The sequence below is a fragment of the Convolutriloba macropyga genome, chromosome 2 (assembly GCF_964194025.1).
Source record: "Convolutriloba macropyga chromosome 2, txConMacr16.3, whole genome shotgun sequence".
In the NCBI taxonomy this organism is placed as follows: domain Eukaryota; kingdom Metazoa; phylum Xenacoelomorpha; order Acoela; family Convolutidae; genus Convolutriloba; species Convolutriloba macropyga.
The window spans coordinates 79905390-79928584 of record NC_134469.1 but is presented as its reverse complement, the minus strand read 5'-3'; the positions used below and the strand labels follow the sequence as shown (position 1 = coordinate 79928584).

At 36.2% G+C, this 23195-nt stretch overlaps 2 protein-coding genes across 3 annotated transcripts in view; both read right to left on the bottom strand.

The window, feature by feature from the left end:
• The window catches only part of LOC142334762 (uncharacterized), a 603346-nt gene that overhangs the window by 69667 nt on the left and 510484 nt on the right, over nt 1-23195 (bottom strand). The window lies entirely within an intron of this gene.
• LOC142334760 (general transcription and DNA repair factor IIH helicase subunit XPD-like) lies at nt 1181-3724 on the bottom strand. The gene has a single exon (XM_075383035.1). It carries the CDS (start codon nt 3561-3563, stop codon nt 1281-1283), a length of 2283 nt encoding a protein of 760 aa, XP_075239150.1. The 5' UTR covers nt 3564-3724; the 3' UTR covers nt 1181-1280.

Sequence of the window (23195 nt, the reverse complement as noted above, 5' to 3'; positions counted from 1 at the left end):
AAGTTTTGTTTATTGTTGAGAGCAGCACGGTTAAAATCAAAAAAATGATCAACTCTCGTTGCGATAACAGCAGTTGCACAATTGATTGGCGAAATACTTCGTAAGAGCTAGATAAACGATTATAACCATCTTTGGGACAAACTATCTTTGAGATGAATTTTGCGCATGTTATGTAACTATTGTAATCGCAACAGGAGTTTATTAAAAAAAACATTACCACACGGTTGATATTGCCTTGTCAAAATTATTCGACAACAATATCCTATCAAATTTTTTTACAAATCATGGAACCATGACTGAGATCGTCGGACGACTTTCAACGAAAAAATTAATCCAATACGAGAGCGTTTTTCGTTTTTTATTTTAGCAGTATACCGCCACCAATTGAGTTCAACTGTTCTAAACGAGGGCAACTTAGATAACGCAAAAGACAAGACCGTGGCAAAAATGTCAATGAAAAGTCAATTTCTTGAAGCCTAGTTAAAAAAACACAGAAACATACCCGACTATTAATTGCTCCAAACTTGGTTCCAGTGCAACCTTGATTTCAGTGGTGCAAAAACTGAAGTTTACAATTCCAGCTTGCATCATAAAAATGCAATTCAAGTCCAGCGCGAAGTACATAGTGTTGGCTGATATTAGATCTAGTGATATCTTTTCTTTGATCCTTCTCTAGTGCATTACCTGATTAATTAATACTTTCTGTTGTTGACCCACCTGTATTTTTATCTATAAAGCTATATTACCCTACACTACCATTGATAAAGTTACCTCTTGACATTGTTTTTTGGATAAATAAAGTGTTACTTTTTTTTAAAAGAATCGCGGGGGCGTAATTGGGAGGGTGTGGCGGCGGTTAAGTGGGAGGTGATCAAACTCCAAGAACCGCCCTTCACACCCTGTAATTATGTCTCTTGAGCGTTTTGGTGAATTGCCTACATAGAGACTAGTGAGCCCCAAGGCTCTAAGAGAACTTAATTCACTCCGGGCATACCTGTTTATCCCGTTTTTGAGGACAAAAAATCACAAGCTCAGATGAAGAAACCGATCAGACGAAAAGTTAATAATACGAAAAATTGCAAAAGGACCAGCAGGACTAATATAATTGCTACAAACTTTATTCGAGAGCAATTTAAAAAGTCAGATTCGCATTTAGTTCCTATCACCCGTTTTATGAAGGTTTCGGAAAAAAACTGAATAGGATTTTCAATTTTGAAAATTCTCATTTTCAACACAATCTAACCAAAACAAAAGATGTTTCTAAAATTAGTTATCTCTCTTTATATGATGTGGATAATTCGTTCAAGTCGCTTTTTCGTATCTTCGTGCTGCAATTGCTCAACAGTCAACAACGAGAGACCCAATTGGGTCTCTTTAGACACAGGCTGTGCCATTTCACGCAGGAACTTCTTGCTCAGATGAACCGCTTCATCTATGCTCAAATTGACAGTACTGTCTTTGAAATGCTCTTGGATCCATTTTGGCAGCTTGCCACGCTTGTCCGCTCTCGTGAACCTTTTGTCAGCAAATATCATAATCCCGTAATCAGTTTTGCCTCTCAGCGCTCTCCCCACGCACTGGGCAGCATGTCTCATAGCATCAAATGTGAGGAACTCGCTTTCCTTAATATTAAAATTCTCTCGAAGAAACTCAAGTCGAGCTTTGAGAATCCTGCTTTGTGTGTACACATACGGAATACCAAACATGATTACGCATCGACCTAAGTGGTCGGTGAAATCTATACCCTCTGATACTTTACCCCGAGCCACACAAAGCAAAACGGCCCCGCGACCATTAGCACAAGCTTTATGATAGTTGGTCAAAGCCATGCTAGTTTCGACAGCGTCTTGAGTCTCGATGAAAATTAGCTTATGTCTCTGGACGTTGTCCAGAATTCCCTGGTTGTACCAATTGGAGATAACTGTTTCCATGTAAGAGTAACTTGTGAAGAAACAAACCATTCCATCTGGAACAATCGAGGCCATGTCCACAAGCAGGCATCCATAGTTTCTGATCACACTGGCATCTTCTCGACTCTCAAACTTGGATGACATCACGCCCTGATCATTACCCTTACTCACAATCAGCGGAGCAATGCTCTCTCTCGCCAGACTCATAGTCAGCGAGGCCATAATACAGGGTCGGAAATTGAGGATTTTTGGGTACATTTCAATGGGCGAAAGGGTCCCCGAAGTAATTATGACAGATTGAAAGGCATTGAAAACGGGTTTGATCGACAGAGAAGCGTCCATGCAGCTGAAGAACAGAATAGGATTTGAAATAGTTGGTGTTCGATCATCGAACGGCTCGATGACGATTACAAACCCATTGCAATACGTGCTTAGTAAGGTTGCAAATCTGCAGATAGCCGATATTGCTGAAAAATCTTGAATATTTGTCAATTCCAAGGTACTCATCATTGACTTCAATCGAGTTGCACAGAACTTGAGCGGCTTTTTATCAATACAGACCGAATCGAAGCAGTCTTTCAAAAATACCGACGGTGTTTCAACAACAACGTGGTTTACTTTCAGTCTAGACCTGATATACTCCACAAACCGTTTTAAAAATTTGACGAAATGTTCAGCACTTCGTATGGAACCAGGAACTGCCTCTTGTAACACGTCTTCGGGTAAAACTGGGTTTGACAATACAATGTCGGTTTCTCTCGCTACATTAGCCAATCGGAGACCCTCAACCAAAGCCTGATATTCGTCTTTCAGCTTCTGCTGATCAACCGATTTAATTCTGTTAACTTCTGAGCTCAATGAAGATATATTTTGAACACTTCTTTCTAACAATCGCGAATTTATGACGCAGCTCATTGATTCTATACATACTGAGTCGATATTATGTGCTTCGTCGAAAATAACCACGGCATTTTTGGATAAATCTTTGGAAATAATATCTGCTATCTTTGGATCAAGCAAATAATGGTAACTGTACACTATTAAATTTGCTCTACTAAGAGCGTTCCGGGCCACAAAATACGGGCAAAAGCCCTTTCGGCGCCCATAGTCCTTTAAATCATCAAGATCGTAAACCCCAGTAGGCAACGGGTACTCTTTACCGACAGAGGAAAAGTTTTCGTAGAATTGACAAACAGGAACAGAAGGATCATTTTGTGCTTTGTCTCGTACAAACGGCGCTGTGAGTGAGAAGCACTTCGAGTTAACAATTTCACCCTCCCTGTAGTGGTTAACATCGGGGTTTATGCAGAGATTCTTCCTCGAACTCAAAGCCAAAGCGACAATTTCCGACTCCTCATTGCTTTCTTTCAAATACAAGTTCATATAACGCTTCATTTCTGAGAGAACTTTCTCAATCTCAGGAACTGTTCTGGAGCAGTAGATAACTTTGGAAATAACAGCCGGGTGAGTTCGGTGGTAGGCTAAGACTAAGGAGAGGAGAGATACTGTCTTCCCAGTTCCAGAAGGCATTTCGAGCAGACAGTGACCTTTGGCATCCAGAGTCCGTTTCAATTCCTGCATGTATGAGAACTGCTCCGGGTAGATATAATCGTAAGGGAAGAAAACTAAAAGGCCGTCTACGTTAACCTTCATTATTATCGATCTAAATCCTGGGCAGGGAAACGATTACATAACTTAACTCTGAAATAACAGTCAGACGGCTGAAAGACGTCCAAGGCAGACCTTTCGATTTCTGTCGGAAATTAATTATGGAACACAAACCACTAACGTCGGACGAATTGCTTTCACACGACTTGTGCGGTGCCCGATTCCTTTAAGCCCGCTTCAATGAGGGCTTGTATGTACAGGGCACAATAATTTCACTTCAAATAAAGTTAAGAGTGAATTATCTGCCACTATTAATACTTGAACAGATAAAATGTTTTTTTTATTTTGCGCTCTTTTCATTTCGGAAGTAAACTGACGCCAACTCAGCTGCCTAATATTGTGAATGAGAGAACAATTTAGAGCATTCTCAGCTCAAAAAAGTTGTAAAAGTCGAAACATATGTATAAAAAAGACACGACTACAATAAAATTTGTTGGAAATCAACTCCAAATATCCAGCATACTGAAAGATATCTGCTGCAACAGCCTTTTCAGAGATGTACTAACCACGTGGCAAATGTGTAAAAACTGAAAATCAATTCTAGTTCAAGCTGATAAACATATTTTCGTTGAAGGAAATTAATATTCATCAAACAACCTAATGACAATTATAAAACATAAATCGACTAGTGTCGGGTGAATTGCTTTGGAACAACAGGCGGGGCAAATCAATTCAAGAGCGGTGAAGCACAAATGTTTCATGGATACAGGAGTTCGAACCACCATGCTGCCACTGCATTATCTTAACCACTCAGCTGCAATGACGTCGATTCTTTATCGCTCACAATCTCTATTGGCAGAGAACATTATTTCAGAACGACAGCTACATATATCACTAAAAACGAAGAACTAAAGAGTGAAAAAGTCAGTCAAGAAGTCGAAGAATGTTCTAGATTAAAAGTAAAAATTTTGCATAAGACACACATTTACAGCAGTTGCTTCAAACATCATTCGAGAGTAGTTAATCAAATTGCTCTCAGCTACGCTTTTTCAAATCCTAAATTCCGTTCAACTCAATGTGTATAAGGGACAACAAAAACTGCGTGTCTTGGCTTGACCCCAATTTTCCACACTTAGATTGAGTAGCATCTCTAGAGACGAGGAACTGAAAAATTTCCAAGCATCTATGAAGCAATCTTGCAAGTTAAAGGAAATCATGAAACTTTTAACACTTATTTGAGTTGAAACATAACACGTCGACTAGAAATGAACAAAAGCGGCAAAGGTTTATTAAAACATTGCTTTTTTTTTAAAAATGAATTAAAATCGAACTAATTAGAAACATTATGCATCAAATGAAATCAATGAGAGAGTCCTTTATACCTCAGTAGAGAGCGACTGAGGTCTTTCATTATCCAGGATATGTCATACGACTACAAAAAGAACGACAAATTTAGGCAAAAACAAAAAAATTGCACGAAAAACTATGCACGAGAACGATTTCCCCCAATCAAGTGAATATTAAACTTTTCACGAAAAACAATAAAAATCTTCCTTTGCATTTTTTGCAGGTGACAACATTTCTAAGTCAAATGACGCCCATTATTGGGATACTGTGAAAAGAAAACAAAAACCTACAAAAAGGGGGCAAATTTGCAAAAATCACGAAATTGGTTTTATGAAAACTGGTTGTTCCAAGAAGAAAGACCAATTGAGGAAAATAAAACCGTTATGAAGAACAAATTGTATTTCAAAAGACAAGTGATGTGAATTGTATATAGAGATGCTTAGCTATAATTTAGCAGAAATAAAATTTGCAGATCTCAAAAATCTCTGAAAAAAAAACGCAAACCAGAACCGAAAGGGATAAGTTGAAGAATACTCTTACTCATTTTTTTTTAGAAATTTAATTCGAAAGTCGAAACAACCATTAGTTATTTACCGATATCAGTTATTTAAGATCACTTGTTTATCTATAGTTGGCCACTGAGACCTTGAATTACACAATATTTGGCATATGACAACAAAAATTAACAACAATTAAAGGGCAAAAATAAAAACTCTACCAATGTCTCCAAGAGAACGGTGTCGCATCTCTTCAAACCATAAGTTATGAAAGCAAAAATTATATTCAGTTTCAAATGTTGTAAACTTTTTTTCAGTTCGATTGTTAAATGATTTGACAATTTACAAAAGAATCAAAAATGGCAATTATGCACAAAAATCAGAAATTTTTTAATAAAAAATCGTAGAACCAAAAGCAAGAAAATCTTCTCTTAAAACAATCGGCCAAAAAATTAGTTTTTATTCTATAAGGAGGAAATGTTGACCTGTATTGACTGAGACTAAGCAAAATGTTGAGAAAAAAAATATAAAAAATTGACAAATTCAAAAAATCACAGAAATTTCCTTAAAACAAATACATTCAATAACATAAGAGACATTAGGTAACAACCGAATGAATACAAAAAGGTTCACTTGCACCTCTTGAGGAAGGAATTTAGATCCTTTAGTGGTTAAATTTACAAATCAGACCGCCAAACGAATAACAATTGAAGGCAAAAGACAAGGATTCAGTTAAATTTTACTAAAACTCTTCCTCAAATCCATAAAAACCCTTTGGTTCTCTGAAAACAAACTGTATCTACATTCGGCCTCAAAATTACGTAAATTGGAGCTGTCATTAACCGAGCCGTGGGTAAAAAATATTGTCAGTAATGAACATTAAGAAAAACAAAAGCAAAACATTTTGAAAAAAGGCTGCATCAAAAAAACCAAAAAGTCTCTGATTCTAAGAGTCCATCGAACCTTCTATCGAACCTCTCCCTGAGTTCTATTGAACCTCTCCCTGATTTTTGAGCCCAGCAAACCGACTAAATGTTATAAGTGTTTGCGATTTAGACCAATTGTTGAGTGGAATTCTTCAAATATTGAAAAAAAAATTCGTTTTGTATAATTATCGAGTTAAATCTGCAAAAAACGGCAAAGTTTTAATTTCAGAAGGCTTTCATTCGACGCCTAATTGCAACTAGCGCTCTTTCTAAGATTAGGGAGTATGTGTTAAGGTTTCTAGGTCACTAAGTCTGGCAAAATTTAACAAAGTGGACCAAAATAGCAAATTTTGTGCCATTTTTGATGAAAAAAGTTTGAATTTTGAAAATTTTATCAAAAATTTTAGCCAGAAAAACTTCAATCAAACAATTCAGCAACACTATTCTATCTCTATTGGCAACAACAACACTCTTCAGTTAAAAACTTTAACTTATTTTGAATTATATTAGCGAAATTACGCCAAGCTTTAGCAAAAATTACTGAAAATGTGAACAAAAACAGTCGAATGTTCACAAAACTTTAAACCTCGATAATTTCTTGCAAAACAAGAAAATCGAAAAAATCTTTTTAATTCCGTATTCTACGCTGGACGGGCTTTTTAATGATACCACTCACAATTCTCCACGATGAATGTATCGGTCGGCCAAAATTGACTGAACAAAAAAAAACACCCAGTTGAGTATATAGTTCCTCCCTCCCCACTAAAGTGGGGGTCGGAACAATAATCATCAATATGTTCCGAAATCTTTTAAAGAAAAACAAAAGACACCTACTTTATTATTTAACCAGGATTGATATCTTGCAAGTTATCTTGCAAGATATGATAGTTATCTTGCCACGATTGATATCTTGCAAGTTATCTTGCAAGTCAGCCAGTATGTATTGCATATTTGAAGAATTCATAAGGGTTTTCATAATTTTGTACTTGACTGTTTGCAAAAACATAAGCTCTTTTAAACTGTTTTTTTTTTCTGTTTACCTGTTAACTAGTTTCATTAAGGACGGATCTCATTCTTTTTTTAAGCAAAGTAGTTAATTTTTGTATAGTTCAGTTGTATCTGATGCTATTTTGTCTTTGCAACTATGCTTCTTTTTGTTCCGACCCCACTTGTGGGGGAAGGAACTAAATACTCAAATGGGTTTTTTTTTTTTGTTCAGTGAATTTTGGCCGATCGATATATTCGTCGTAGAGAAATGTGAGTGGTATCATTAAAAAGCTGGTCCAGCGTAGAATTCAAAAGTAAAAAGATTTTTTTGAATTTCGTTTTTTTCGAGGAGTTATCCAGGATTGAAGTTTTGTGTGAACAATGGGATCTTTAGCATGATTGTTCACTTTTAGTACAATTTTCTTCAAACTAAGATCTTTTTTACGAAAACATTAATTCAAATTTCTATAAAAAGAATAAATTTTGAGTTCGTAAAAGTTGAATGCAAGGCAATAGAAAGACTAGTTCTGGTCTCATAGGGAAGTTCACTATCAAAAAAAAATCGAACTCTAATTGAGAGCCCTTTTTTTAATAAAACTTTTCTCTTTTTTGCTTTTTTAAGTCACCTAGAGACAAGTCACATTTTATATCGACGTTCTATTAATGACAAAACTCCTTTATAGTCGAATGAAGCGCAATGAACAAAAAAACGTCGTTTTCAAGGAATTGCTCATGTTTTTTTTTGGCTTCGATTCTGAGTTTTCGTAATTTTGAATGAAATTTTGAATTTCTTTTTGAAGTTTTACTATTTTTTTTGGAGTCCTATGGTAGGGATTCATTGACTAACAGTGCAATATGTTCCATAATGAGCATTAAGTGAACATGTCTATTTCATTGAGGGGGCGGCTAATGGCTGTTAAGACTTAAAAAATAATTTTTCGAATTTTTTTTTGAATATTAAAGAATCATAATCTTATTATAGTGAATTGTAAGTCAGTCCAGGGGTGAGAGCACCCTCTTCCTTCCTACTGCAACCAAAATTAAACTGGTTAGCGGTTTTATCTTCTATCTATTGGTTATATGACTTCAATGACAAAAAATTTCAATTTTTTAAAATTTTTTTTGGATTTTTACGTATTATTGGTTACTTTTGAAATCTTATCACATTATCCAAATATTGAAAGTTCCCATTAGCTTAAAAACGATGTTCTGTGGATGACCAATAAAAATTTTAAACAAAAATTTATGGTTTAAATGGCTTCGACACGTTCTTCTTGCACTTTTCTACTGATTTTTTGGTTTTCTCCTGTTTTTTTTTTGTTGTTTTAATAGTCATTATACTTACTGTGATCTCATAATGAATACCTATGCATGACAAACATAAATGTACTGCCACCGGGGCATCTTTGAGCGTTTTTATTGACTTCCGTTGAAAGCTATTGAATTTAATGTCTGTTAAAATAAAAATCATTTTTCGAAAATTTTATTTGAACAATAACAATTCCTAAATTTTTCTTGAACTGTTAGTGAGTTTCAGTATTGAATGGACCCACTTGCTTTTTACTGCGACTAAAAATATTCTGTTTAGCTGTTTTATCTTCTAGCTATTGGTTATATGACTTCAATGACAAAGATTTCAATTTTTTTTAATTTTTTTTTTGGATTTTTTGAATTATTGGTCACTTTTGAACTCTTTATCACATTATCCAAAGATTATTGTAATTCAATTGGCTTAGAGAGGACGTTCAGTGGATCACAGAGAAAGTTTTCAGAGAATAGCTAATGGTTTAATTGTCTTCGACACTTTCTTCTCGCATTTTTCTACTGAATTTTAGTTTTTGCTGTTTTTGTTATTGTTTTCTGTCATAAGAATTATTGTGATGTCTTTTTAACTATCTATGCATGACAGACATCATTTTCCTCCCTATGGGTTATATCTGAGCATCGTCATTGAGCTCCGATGAAAGATTGAGTTTACTGGCTGTTAAGGGTTTAAAAATAATTTTTCGAAACTTTTTTGAAATTCAACCATTCCTAATTTTTTTTCGCGAATACTCTTGGTCATTGTTGGTTCTAACAGAATCCATTTCCGTTCTACTATAGCCAAAATTAATCTGGTTAGCGGTTTTATCTTCTACCTATTAGTTTTAAAACATCAATGCCACGAGAATTCATATTTTTTTTGGGTACTTTATTTTGTTTTTCGATCCTTTTGAAATCTTATCACATCATCTTACTGCTGAGAGTCCCTATTGGTTTAGGGAAGAAGTTCAACGGATCATAAATAAAGTTTTCAGGGAAGAGCTTATGATTTGAGTTGCTTCGACATTTTCTTCAGGTACTTTTCTACTGAATTTGTGGTTTTTGCCTCTCTCTGTTGTTGTTTTCATAGTCATTAACTTGTTGTAAGGTCTTATTGATGAAATACGATTGGCAAAAAAACTTATTGTCCCCTCGAGGCATCATTTATTGTATATACTGGCTTCCGTTGAAGGCTAATGAATTTAATGGCGTTGATAATACGTGTTTTCCCGCAATTTTCGTGCGTCTAATGTATTTGTTTATATTTGTTGATTTTTTGAAATTATATTGATAAAAAAGGTTTTCCCATTGCTCCTGAAAAATTAATTTAAAATTGAAGAGTGTTTAGTGAAAAGTTCATTTTTTTAATGCCTTCGACCCTTTTGTCGCTCAATTTTTTTTCCTGAATTCGCTGTTTTTGTTCTTTAGGTAGCCGTAAATTGCTCACAGATCTCATAGGCTTGTAATTGAGGACTGAATGAATGATGTTGCTCGAAACATTCAGTATAAAGCGAATAGGTTCCTTTCGTCAAATTTAACTTCTATTCATCAATCAGATGTCCCATCGAATTTCGTGTATTTCAAGAAATAACATATATATTGATATTATGTGCCACTGTTGTTTCGTTTTTCTGAACGTTTATTGAATGGCCATTTTTTGCGTTTCTTTTTCTCTTCCTTCAGAACAATCGCGTAATAACAGATCCCAATGGTTTTTAAATGTGGCCCAAGTAAACTTATTTAATCTTTCAGTATAAATCCTTCAACTGAAATAGCAGAAATAACAACTGAATTAAAAATACATATTCAGATGATAGCTATTGATTTTAATGGTAGCAAAGGTTTGTGTTTTCGCAAATCGTTTGTAATTTTTTGAGTTTCTCTTTAGTTTGTTTCTATGGCATAGTCTGACCACAGACGGGTGCTTTTGGTTTTGTAATGACTTTTTAGTAATTTATCAAGGATTTTTTTATTAAAAACCAATGTTTTTTAAGATTTTTGAATTTTCTTGGAGCAAAAAATGTTGATTAATTTTTAAGTTTCGCCTCACTGTTCGTTCTTTTTGTCGGCTTGTTACCTAGTCTCGTTAAGAAAACTTTTCATCTGCTGTATAGTTAGTAAAAGGTAAACTTGTGTAGTTAAGGTTTTATCTGACTGCATTTTGACGTTGTTACCAGGTGCTTTTAAATTTAGATATTCATTTTTTGCCGCCAAAATTTTGTTGGTGCTATTTTTTTTCTAGTCTCTTCAATGTCAGGTCACGTTGGTGCTGTAATGAAGCATGGCATTAGTAATTCAATTAGTAGATAGAATGTGTAACGATTGTTTTAAACTCAAACATCTATTTTTGTTATCTCTTGATTTGGTTGACATTTTAGTCAAAAATGTAGATGAGCTCGGGTCGGAACATCATGTGCGAACGCACATTAACGAGCCGCCTTGTTCAATATATAGACATTGAGTTTTGGTTGCAGTTCTAGTCATCATCCCTCGATGGTTGTATTATTAAATTAGTGTGGTTGCAATTTAAAGCAATGTTTCAAACTCAAACAGCAAATATTTTTGAACAATGTGAATTTTTTAACGTACTTGAATCATTTCTCTCTCTCTCTCTCTCTCTCTCTCTCTCTAACGCATTTAATAGACAATAAAATCAAAAATAAGGATGAGCGGGGTCGTAACATAATGCGCCTCCTTGTTAAGTTGCTAATAAAATACATGCCAACCAGTTGTTAAATAGTTCAAAAAAGTGAACAGTTGGTAGACAAGTATGGAAAACAAACTGTTTAACGCCGAACGAAAATTCGTATGCACCACTTGTATGGTGCACAAACTTCAGATTGGGGAGAGGTTTGACCTCCCGGATGAGAATCGTCGACATTAACCTCTACAGTACATGGGCTATGTAATCATCGCTCACAACCAGCAACTTGATATATGAATGCACTCAATTCAGATCCCTCAAAAGAAAATCAAATCAGTCAAGCGTGAGAAAATCACCCAAGAAGTGAAATCGAATGTTCTAGAAGAACAGTCAAGCAAAATTCAAGCAACATAAAAAGGACAAGCACGTTTACAATAACTGCTTCAAACATCGTTCAAGAGCATTTAAAAATTACTTTAGAAATAAGAACCAAAAGTTTTATTCGTGTAAAAACAATAAAGAGAGTCTGAACAACTTCAATATTTCAGATGAAACACAAAATTGATAAATTTAACTGATAAATTCAATTAAAAATTTGAATTAAGACGCCTATTTAAAACAATTTACACCTCCACACACACACACATGCGCAAGGAAATGAAAAAATCCCCTAATTCTAATGATACCACTGGTAAACATCAATAGGAGAAAATTCGCTAACAAAATCCGTTAAGCATATTGTTCCTCCCTCACAAAATGGTTTACAGCAATCAGCTGAAGTGATCAATGAGCACATTATTTCCAGCGCGATTGAAATCGGGTCCAAAAAATTGAGATAAAAAAATGAGGCTATACAATGCACCTAATGCTCAGGCCCCACTTATTTTAACTGCCTCGAGTATTTACGAATCAAAGCCAAAAATTGACCTCAATTCTTCAAAATGTTTGGGCTCTTCGCCGATTCCTGCCTGGCAGCTTGTGATCACCTCAGCTTCAAATTAAAAGAATCTTAGCAAACATGTACCAACAAAAAATTAACGTCCCTTATCAAACCTAAACCGACTTAAGTCAAACGAATTGCACTGGCGAGGCTAGAGAAAAATTTGGTGCCGAAGTATTTTGACTAGTGTGGGCTTCGCGCCCACACTCTTTCTGTTGAGCGTCGGTGACATTAACAATATGTTGCACGTTCTATGTACTGTATTCACTCAGTCACTTTTATTTCAGAACAGACTAAACTTCTGAAATGTTCAAGAAATTGGACAAAAATTTTGCATAAAAGACACAAACGTTTACAGTAATTGCTTCAAACTTTTCGAGAGCAATTAATAAATGTGACTATCAGGTCTCCAAACAATCCAAATAAACAATCCAAAAGCTTCAAACAGTCCAAAAGCTACAAAGAACGATTAATAGAATTTAAACTGCTTCTCGGTCACTTTACTTTGAATTGCATGACTTATTGATGCTAATATCGGTGCTAAATGGAAATTATAGCATCAAAATTCCAATTTAAATAAACGAACACGTTGCAGATCACTCAAGTACAAGACAAAACGAGCAAATCATAATACCAAAAACCAAAAATAAGGAAGCCGACGAAAATTTTTGAAAAAGATTACTTTCTTAACATGATAGTGAAAGTAGGAAAAGTAAACCGCGAACAATTAGACAAAAAAACATCTGACAAAACTGTATTGGAATTACTTTCACAAAGATTATTCGGAGGTCACTCTGTGTTCCTGGGCGATCAATTGCAGCTGTGTAAATTGCAACCCAGTGCAGAAAGTCAGCTCAGCCCTATAAGAAGGGCGAAAACCCCAGCGAAAGACTCACTAAAGCCCTTAACTTCTCAATGCCTCCGTTTTCAAAACTTGAACCTATAAACAAAGACTCAATTCGATTTGAGACAGGAAAAATCAGTAAAAGACGATTCTCACAAACAATTCTAAATCAAATTTAAATTTTTTTCAAGATTTATGAAACTTTGGACATAATAAGTCAGACTGTACATATAACCCAGCAAGGGTTCCTACGTCTCTCAGTCACAATATATCAAAAAAGATACATAAGAGAAAAAATATAGTGTCCTCTTTGAGACAGACAAACAAGGCAGTATTTTCATTGTTGTGTCCTTGGGTAATACATGGCCTATTTTCATTTAGTCACACCAATATATAAGCGTAAAGCTCTAAAGTAATACAAAATGAAGATGATACAGTAATTTTGATGACATATGAGTTAGTTAGGTTCACCGAAAACTGAAGTTAATGGAAGGTCACAGCCTAGGAACCCTTCGAATCAATACCTAAAATACAAATGCATCTAATGCTCTTAGTAGCAAAGGGGCCGAAAAAAGTATAAAGCAAGTGATCATATTGTCAAGAAATTACCGTCCTTCATATAAATGGAACTCGAGTCTTTCCCATTATAGAAAATTAAGTAAGCTATCAATTAAATACAAGTCAAACAGTAGTTGCAGAAAATGGCGCAAGAAATCAACATAGCTGACAGATTGCCAGAAAATAGCCGCATTAGCTGTGTAGATCTGCAGTCTCAAAACAAACTCAAAAAATTTGCGTTAGTATGAGCGAAAAATGACGTCACACGAAATTCAGTTGAAGCTGCACGAACGAATGAACAAAAGGAGATTTGAAGTGATTGTGACTTCATATGGTCGCAACAAAAATCTTGACGAAAAAAGACAACAGGAAAAAATCCGGAAGCAACTCGAAGCATCAGAACTTTACAAGCCGCAATTTTAACTGGAACTATAAAGTTTTGCCTTAAAACATTAACTCTCCATCTCATCAGAATTGATTTCAAAAATGGTAAAACTTTCACCACTGTCACCGAGAAAAAAAATTGAGCAATGACATGATAGAAAATTTGAGCAAAAAAATTACGACATCATTCAATTACTACATAAAAACAAAAATATTTAATACGTTTAAATATTCACAGAACGGAAATCTTGACACCGTGAAATTTAATGTTATTAAAAAAACAATCAGTAACAATGAAAAAAGGCCAAATACATAAGACGGTCAAATAATTATGGGCTCAAAAAGGCTACAAATCCTTATGAACAAACTCAAAATACTAACTTGAAGAAGATAGAACTCCAGATTCACAAAACCACACGTCGTGAAAGCTTAAGGCAGTTAATATTCTTAGAAAAAGAACTGGATTTTTCAAAATAAAAAACCCAAATATAGGACTCAAAAAAAACATTAAATGCATATTTTTGAAGTCACTGCTATCAACCCAAAAATTAGGTAAACCTCTCGCAAAATTTAAGTACCATAGACAAAAAGATTTCAAACTCTTGCAAGAACTAAATTAATCAGAAAACGACAAAAGAAACGACAAAAGAAACAGAATATAATTCGAAGGCAAAAATCTTCTAAAACCAAAATTAAGACCCCAATAATATTCGCAGAAAGTAATTACTAATCGTTGCTTTTAATAACTGATAAAAGCAGTGCTGACTAAACTATAGGTCCCGGGAAAATGAAAGACTGATAAACGCTAGAATGCGGAGAATAAGGATAGAAACAAAAGGATAGAAAAACAAAAGACAAAAAAACCAGTTCTTGATTTTTGAAAGCTAAAAATCAAATTGACAACAAAGAAGCATTTCCCTATTTAGCACTGGACGCATTAAGAGATCATAGAGCTATCCTCCTAAATAGCATAAAATGCAGAAAAAAAGTTCAAAGATTGGTACCGTAAAATCTTTTGCAATGAAATGGTAAAAATTTTGAAAATTGCGCTTCAGAAAATTTTTTGCAGAAATACTGAACCCCACAAAATATTTTAATTATTAGTTGAAAAAATTAGGATCCCTGACAGTGCACTAAAAGACTTTCCAATAGATAAAACAATAAAAAATTAGAAAAAAATTGCCAAAATCGGACATGTGTACAATTCTATAAAACAATAATACTTCACGTTATAAAGAGGCATTCAAGAATTATCAATGGTAAGTTGCCAAATGTAGGAAATTTTGAAAAAAATCCAACATTAAGAAGTAAAATTAAAAAAGCAAAAAATGAACCACAAAATTGGGAAATTTGCTCATTTAGAATTCAAAACGCATTATTAGACTCTCAAAAACCCTGTGGTATGAATTTCAGAGGTTCAAACATTAAAAAAGCTTCTATTAAAAACTAATTATACAAAAAAAATAAACAATAAGCAAAAAATTGGCCTAAAGGACAGAAAACGGCTGAAAATGTTTATCTATATGCAGCAATCTGTCTATATGCAGAAGTCATTCACTGATCGAAGCACTTGATCGAAAAATTTCTCGCTCAAAAAAATTAGTTCACACGACAATTTTATTAACCAATTTATAAACATACCCTGCAGATTGCCGGAAAAAAGCCGCCGTTGATTCCAATAACCATGATTGGGATTGAAAAAAAAAAGAGAAATTTGGAGAAGAGCAACTTTAAAGCGCAAAATATTTTGATGCCATTTTGTCGTTCAACAATTTCCTGTTTCAAAGTGAGACGATACATGAGCTCGTATCGATACCAATGAGCATTAGAGATGGTATCCAAGACTTATAGGCACCAAGTTCGAGTACCGGGCATCCAAAATTGTGCTCTATGGGTTTATGACGTTTCTATTACTGAATTCGTTTTTGATACCGTCTCTGTTTATTTTGAACTGCTTTGCTGAGCAACTGCTGTCTAAAAACTCTTTTAGCAGAGGGAGAGAAGAGTAAAACTAGCCTAGAGAACTCAAAAAGATTTCACGCAAAATGTTGATCAAGCTGTGAACTAAGTTAAAGCGAAAAATTTTCATTCGAAGAAGTAAAAAACATTGCAGGAAAACTTGAGCCATTAATTAGGTTCAATTAAGCCTCATTGTCAACCAATCAGACATCTCATTGACGATACTAACTGATAAGACAACAGATAATTTTAAAAAGCGGGCGAAATCTAGAATTCTCTGATATTTTATGACAACAAATAGTGGCAAAGTTATAAAAAGTTTTTGCTGCCCCTTAATGACTTCAAGCAAAAGCAGACAGGCACAATTAGAACACATATGTACCGCTAAAAGCACTGAAGGAGAGGAAACTCTGAAAACAGAAGTCAAATTGACGCACCTGTAAACAAACCATCTCAAAAACTGCCAAATTGTTCAATCACCAATTTCTCACTCCACTATAACGGTATTTTCAAAAAAGTCACGCCTCAAACCTACTCAATTTTTCGCTGCCCTTACAATTGCAGTTTGACCAAAATCACCACTCTAACTTGACTTCTCACTGGCGAGAAAAAGCCGAAAAAAAGCGTGAACAGATATTAAAGACAGCGCACCAATCTAATTCAAATTCTTTGAATTGTAAAAAATAGCAGCGCTATATTAGCCGGCTGAGAAGCTGAGGCGATAATTAATAACCAATACTCCTCTTGGAGTCGTAAAAAACAAAAAGAGCCTCAGAAATGGCATCGTGGCTATTGAAAAAATATTGTCTAAAAGATACCAATACAGTGCAGCTAATCTTCAGTGCTTTGATCCTAAGTCACCTACAACCCCACACGATTTCATTATATTCCATTTTTTTTTCAGGTTTACAGGAAATAACCAGCTTGCCAGTCAAAGCTCTTTACGTATATCTAATTTTTGAAAGAGCTGAAATGAAGCATAAAGGACTTTCTATGAAATATCTATTTCATTGCAGAACATTTACCAACAACAACTTTAGTAGACGAAACCAACGTTTACAAGAATTACACCTTGTTTTTTCAGCTAACAGCCTCGCCCCGATTTAAAGACGTTTTTTATCTGCAAAAAAGCACTATTCCTTAACACTGGCTCTGTTGCATTTTTAATATGATATTAACGATGCAATCTGGCGTTTTTAATTGAACTAAAGTAATTTTTTACGGCACCACCAGAAAGTGAATTGAAAAATTATGCCGTCGCGGACTGAAAACACGCTCATGATACAATTTAATTAAAATAAAAGGATTTTCATAAATAGATTTTTTCGAAAATAGAATGGCTTTATTATTTTTTGAGCTTATGAATCACCAGTTGCAGCAAATCTCAAATGTTTGTCAGATTCTAAACCCAGAAGCAATAAATCAGCTTTGCATTCTTCCATCAATGACAAGCTTAGTTGCTGAGCAAATTTTACCTCAACGCGATCATCGTTGATCTCACAAGTTTCGTTCGGATGTGAAACAGAAGTCTCATATTTCGATTTAGCACCGACTGAGGAATTTTGGCTGTCAAAATCAGCCGATAAAGCACCTATTCTATCGTTTAGCTTCGACAGCGTTTCATTCAATGCTTCAAATTTCTCGTCAATTCTAGCACATAATCTCCGTTCCAGAGCTTCAATTTCAGAGCGCAACTCGGGCGCTTTCACAGAGTCACCATTCACATATTCGAAACCTGTTTGGGTGCTCACCGTTAACTTGGAGGTTTTAGAGCTAACTTCTGCTCCATTCTCAACGATGGGGCAAGCTTTCCGATCGACAAAGGGAGATAGAGGAAAAACTGGTTTGGAAGCATTGGGTATGGAACTTGCTGGCAGAGAACTAAATGGCAATGACTGGGAGATATGCAAATTAGCAGCTGAGAGAGTGTCGAAAAATTGATTAATGGGTGGAAACTGTGTCGTATTTGGTAAAGATGGCAGATGTTCAAAATTTTGTTGAGTAATAGTTTCCAATGTAGACAGGCGTCTCCTGTCAGATGGAGTACTTGTAAAGAAATGAATATGGAAAATATTAATTGGACTGGTATGCGTAGATTTGATGAGGCGGCACCGTATATAGCTGATGGGCTGATAAATGACCAGATTCAGAAACAATGTTGATATTGAATAATCGTTTGCCTGTGATTCTTGATCAGCCATTAGAACCTCTGAATTGACAGTTTTTAAATAACCACTGCGAGAATAAACTTCGGCTAGCTTAACATTTTCACAAACAATTTCTGCTCCAAAAATTGCCTGTTTAGGAGTGCATGTTACAGCAAGTTCGCTGGCAGTTGGCTGGTCGAAGCTTACATGGGACTGGAAGTCAACACATGAGCAGAACATGGACGCTGTACACTCTTCCACAGATCCCAGCTGTTGAATCACGGTCACAGGGGATTTGGTCAAGTTCTGGGAATCAATCACCAGAACGACCATGAGTTCTAAAAATAGTAACTTCAAATTATTCTGCTAAGAGGCGTGGAGCCCTCCCAGCACTACGTCTTCGTAAAGCACTTCGTATTGTTTAAATATATCAATAAATATAATTATATATAAACATCAGCTCAGGAAGTAAAACAAAAGACAGACAGCATTACAAAACAAACAACTAATGACAAAAGCAGATGAGTCAAACTAACAGCCTCACTTCTTCAACCACAGCTCCCATCGAAACATCAACAATTTTGCTCCGCCTTAGCGTCGTTTACTCGCGAATGCAGAGGATGACACTCCTCAGGAGCGCAAAGCTGATTTTCGTCCTTAGATATATCAGCGTAGCTGTCTTCTTTTCGCAGACAGCTTCGATACCAGTTGTTTCAGCTCTTTTGAAGCTGGTGGGCCAGCTCCACCAGTGCATGCGACGACAAGCGGACAAACTGTTGCTTTCTGAACCTCAGTTATTCCTTGTTCATACATGTTCTTTTAGATAGATCAATAATACTTGTAGGCTTCGCTAGCCAGCGGGTTGAAAATTTTAACATCAAAATAGTTTTTGTTGAACCTCGATTCCCAAAGTCTGATGGCATTGATTTCTAATCTTGCATCATCATCAGTTGTCGTTGATCTAAGAGCAAAGGTTTCCCATTGCAACGGCTGAAGATGAGGTTCGATCTCACAATCATGGCAGACATCACTTTACACGTTTGCAATGGAATCGTCATGTTCATCATGTCTCATGAGCGGGCATCCACCTTTCGGAGAGTGGAGGGCATGTGCAACAGTGAAGTTGCACATGCCCTGTGATTTTTATGGCTGGGACCTAGTGAAGTTGCCATTTTCCTTGCATGCGCATAGTGATGGCTTCTTCACTAGGTCCCAGCCATAGCAAAGGCCAATGCCATCACGAAACTCGCTTTTTGTTACGTCAAAGTGATATCGCTTCAATGGAATAGCGTTTAACCAGCTGGATGCTCCCTTTTCACTAGCTAGGTTAAGTGAGCGAATCTCGTTCTTATTCATTTCGCTCTTAATTATCGTCTTTTTTGATTTATTAGCAAACGCTTTCTCGTTTTTATTTCTTGTATGATTTGTTGTTGTTTTAGTTCGGCTTTGGGCAAAGATAAGAATAAGGGAATTGACAGTTGAACTCATCGTTCATATTCCTTAAGGTGGTCCTCTGGTTTCAAGATGTTCAGGCCGCCCTCCCTCATTGGCAACGAGATGTTCCTGTTTTTTTTATTGTACGCAGGATTGTTTTAAAGATTAGGTAATCTCATCGTTGATTGATATCTCACTTTCTTTTAAAAGGTCTTCAATATTGGGTGTTGTACGTGCTAAAAAGGTCAAATTATGCTGAACCGATGAAGTGAACGATTTATAAACAATTTGAGGTGAAACATTGGCATGAGCGGCCAGCTTTTTTAGTAGCGATTTCTGCTGTTTACGTGATCTTTCTGCACATTTTTTTCTGCATTATCAGAACCTATTATACTGCCAAGTACTTTAAAACAAAATGAAGTACGGGCCGTGTACACCATCCGGCAACGATGGATGTAGGTCTGAAAATAGGGGATGATGAATAGCACTTAGCCGGATGCTGCACTTCAAGCTGTTCCCCTCCGGACAGTGTAAAGACGGCCCAGTCACAAAAACAACTAACAAGTGGAAAGGAAAAAAACCTATATATTTATAGCACACATAGGGAACTGGTAAGGAAGGATTAAAATAAAAATGGAATATCAAGGAATAAGCAAGGGAATAAAGTTAAGCAGCCAAACACTCAGTGCAGCCTTCTCTCTTCCACGACGGCGCTAATCGAGGTCTCACTGAGAATACGAGGCTTGAAGGGCGACATCCCCTCAAGCAGAGAACACAGCTCCTCAGAAGTGCGAAGCTGATTTTCGTTCGGATGTAGCTTAGTGTCGGCGTACGGCTCTCCGCGTTTTTCGTTGATCTTTGTTGTCAGTTGTTTCATAACGCGCGATGCTGATGGCCCAGCACCACCCGAGCAAGCAAAAATCAGTGCGTTGAAGCTGCTGTGTTTGGTTTCGCGGATTCGCTCCTCGCACTTATTTCGCTTGATGCTCTCGTGATATTTGTATGCATCTTTTATGGTCTTAGGTCAGCTCTTCGCATGAGGGTTGAAAACCTTCACGTCAAAGAAAGTGCGATTAAAGCGGGAGCCAAACAGACCGATTGCCTTGATGTCCAGTTGAGCGTCATCATCAGTCAATTTTTCGCTGCCCTTACAATTGCAGTTTGACCAAAATCACCACTCTAACTTGACTTCTCACTGGCGAGAAAAAGCCGAAAAAAAGCGTGAACAGATATTAAAGACAGCGCACCAATCTAATTCAAATTCTTTGAATTGTAAAAAATAGCAGCGCTATATTAGCCGGCTGAGAAGCTGAGGCGATAATTAATAACCAATACTCCTCTTGGAGTCGTAAAAAACAAAAAGAGCCTCAGAAATGGCATCGTGGCTATTGAAAAAATATTGTCTAAAAGATACCAATACAGTGCAGCTAATCTTCAGTGCTTTGATCCTAAGTCACCTACAACCCCACACGATTTCATTATATTCCATTTTTTTCAGGTTTACAGGAAATAACCAGCTTGCCAGTCAAAGCTCTTTACGTATATCTAATTTTTGAAAGAGCTGAAATGAAGCATAAAGGACTTTTTATGAAATATCTATTTCATTGCAGAACATTTAGCAACAACAACTTTAGTAGACGAAACCAACGTTTACAAGAATTACACCTTGTTTTTTCAGCTAACAGCCTCGCCCCGATTTAAAGACGTTTTTTATCTGCAAAAAAGCACTATTCCTTAACACTGGCTCTGTTGCATTTTTAATATGATATTAACGATGCAATTTGGCGTTTTTAATTGAACTAAAGTAATTTTTTACGGCACCACCAGAAAGTGAATTGAAAAATTATGCCGTCGCGGACTGAAAACACGCTCATGATACAATTTAATTAAAATAAAAGGATTTTCATAAATAGATTTTTTCGAAAATAGAATGGCTTTATTATTTTTTGAGCTTATGAATCACCAGTTGCAGCAAATCTCAAATGTTTGTCAGATTCTAAACCCAGAAGCAATAAATCAGCTTTGCATTCTTCCATCAATGACAAGCTTAGTTGCTGAGCAAATTTTACCTCAACGCGATCATCGTTGATCTCACAAGTTTCGTTCGGATGTGAAACAGAAGTCTCATATTTCGATTTAGCACCGACTGAGGAATTTTGGCTGTCAAAATCAGCCGATAAAGCACCTATTCTATCGTTTAGCTTCGACAGCGTTTCATTCAATGCTTCAAATTTCTCGTCAATTCTAGCACATAATCTCCGTTCCAGAGCTTCAATTTCAGAGCGCAACTCGGGCGCTTTCACAGAGTCACCATTCACATATTCGAAACCTGTTTGGGTGCTCACCGTTAACTTGGAGGTTTTAGAGCTAACTTCTGCTCCATTCTCAACGATGGGGCAAGCTTTCCGATCGACAAAGGGAGATAGAGGAAAAACTGGTTTGGAAGCATTGGGTATGGAACTTGCTGGCAGAGAACTAAATGGCAATGACTGGGAGATATGCAAATTAGCAGCTGAGAGAGTGTCGAAAAATTGATTAATGGGTGGAAACTGTGTCGTATTTGGTAAAGATGGCAGATGTTCAAAATTTTGTTGAGTAATAGTTTCCAATGTAGACAGGCGTCTCCTGTCAGATGGAGTACTTGTAAAGAAATGAATATGGAAAATATTAATTGGACTGGTATGCGTAGATTTGATGAGGCGGCACCGTATATAGCTGATGGGCTGATAAATGACCAGATTCAGAAACAATGTTGATATTGAATAATCGTTTGCCTGTGATTCTTGATCAGCCATTAGAACCTCTGAATTGACAGTTTTTAAATAACCACTGCGAGAATAAACTTCGGCTAGCTTAACATTTTCACAAACAATTTCTGCTCCAAAAATTGCCTGTTTAGGAGTGCATGTTACAGCAAGTTCGCTGGCAGTTGGCTGGTCGAAGCTTACATGGGACTGGAAGTCAACACATGAGCAGAACATGGACGCTGTACACTCTTCCACAGATCCCAGCTGTTGAATCACGGTCACAGGGGATTTGGTCAAGTTCTGGGAATCAATCACCAGACAGACCATGAGTTCTAAAAATAGTAACTTCAAATTATTCTGCTAAGAGGCGTGGAGCCCTCCCAGCACTACGTCTTCGCAAAGCACTTCGTATTGTTTAAATATATCAATAAATATAATTATATATAAACATCAGCTCAGGAAGTAAAACAAAAGACAGACAGCATTACAAAACAAACAACTAATGACAAAAGCAGATGAGTCAAACTAACAGCCTCACTTCTTCAACCACAGCTCCCATCGAAACATCAACAATTTTGCTCCGCCTTAGCGTCGTTTACTCGCGAATGCAGAGGATGACACTCCTCAGGAGCGCAAAGCTGATTTTTGTCCTTAGATATATCAGCGTAGCTGTCTTCTTTTCGCAGACAGCTTCGATACCAGTTGTTTCAGCTCTTTTGAAGCTGGTGGGCCAGCTCCACCAGTGCATGCGACGACAAGCGGACAAACTGTTGCTTTCTGAACCTCAGTTATTCCTTGTTCATACATGTTCTTTTAGATAGATCAATAATACTTGTAGGCTTCGCTAGCCAGCGGGTTGAAAATTTTAACATCAAAATAGTTTTTGTTGAACCTCGATTCCCAAAGTCTGATGGCATTGATTTCTAATCTTGCATCATCATCAGTTGTCGTTGATCTAAGA

What these genes read in the sequence shown, in the direction of transcription:
- LOC142334760 (XM_075383035.1), bottom strand. Translation starts at nt 3,563, where the DNA reads ATGAAGGTTAACGTAGACGGCCTTTTAGTTTTCTTCCCTTACGATTAT.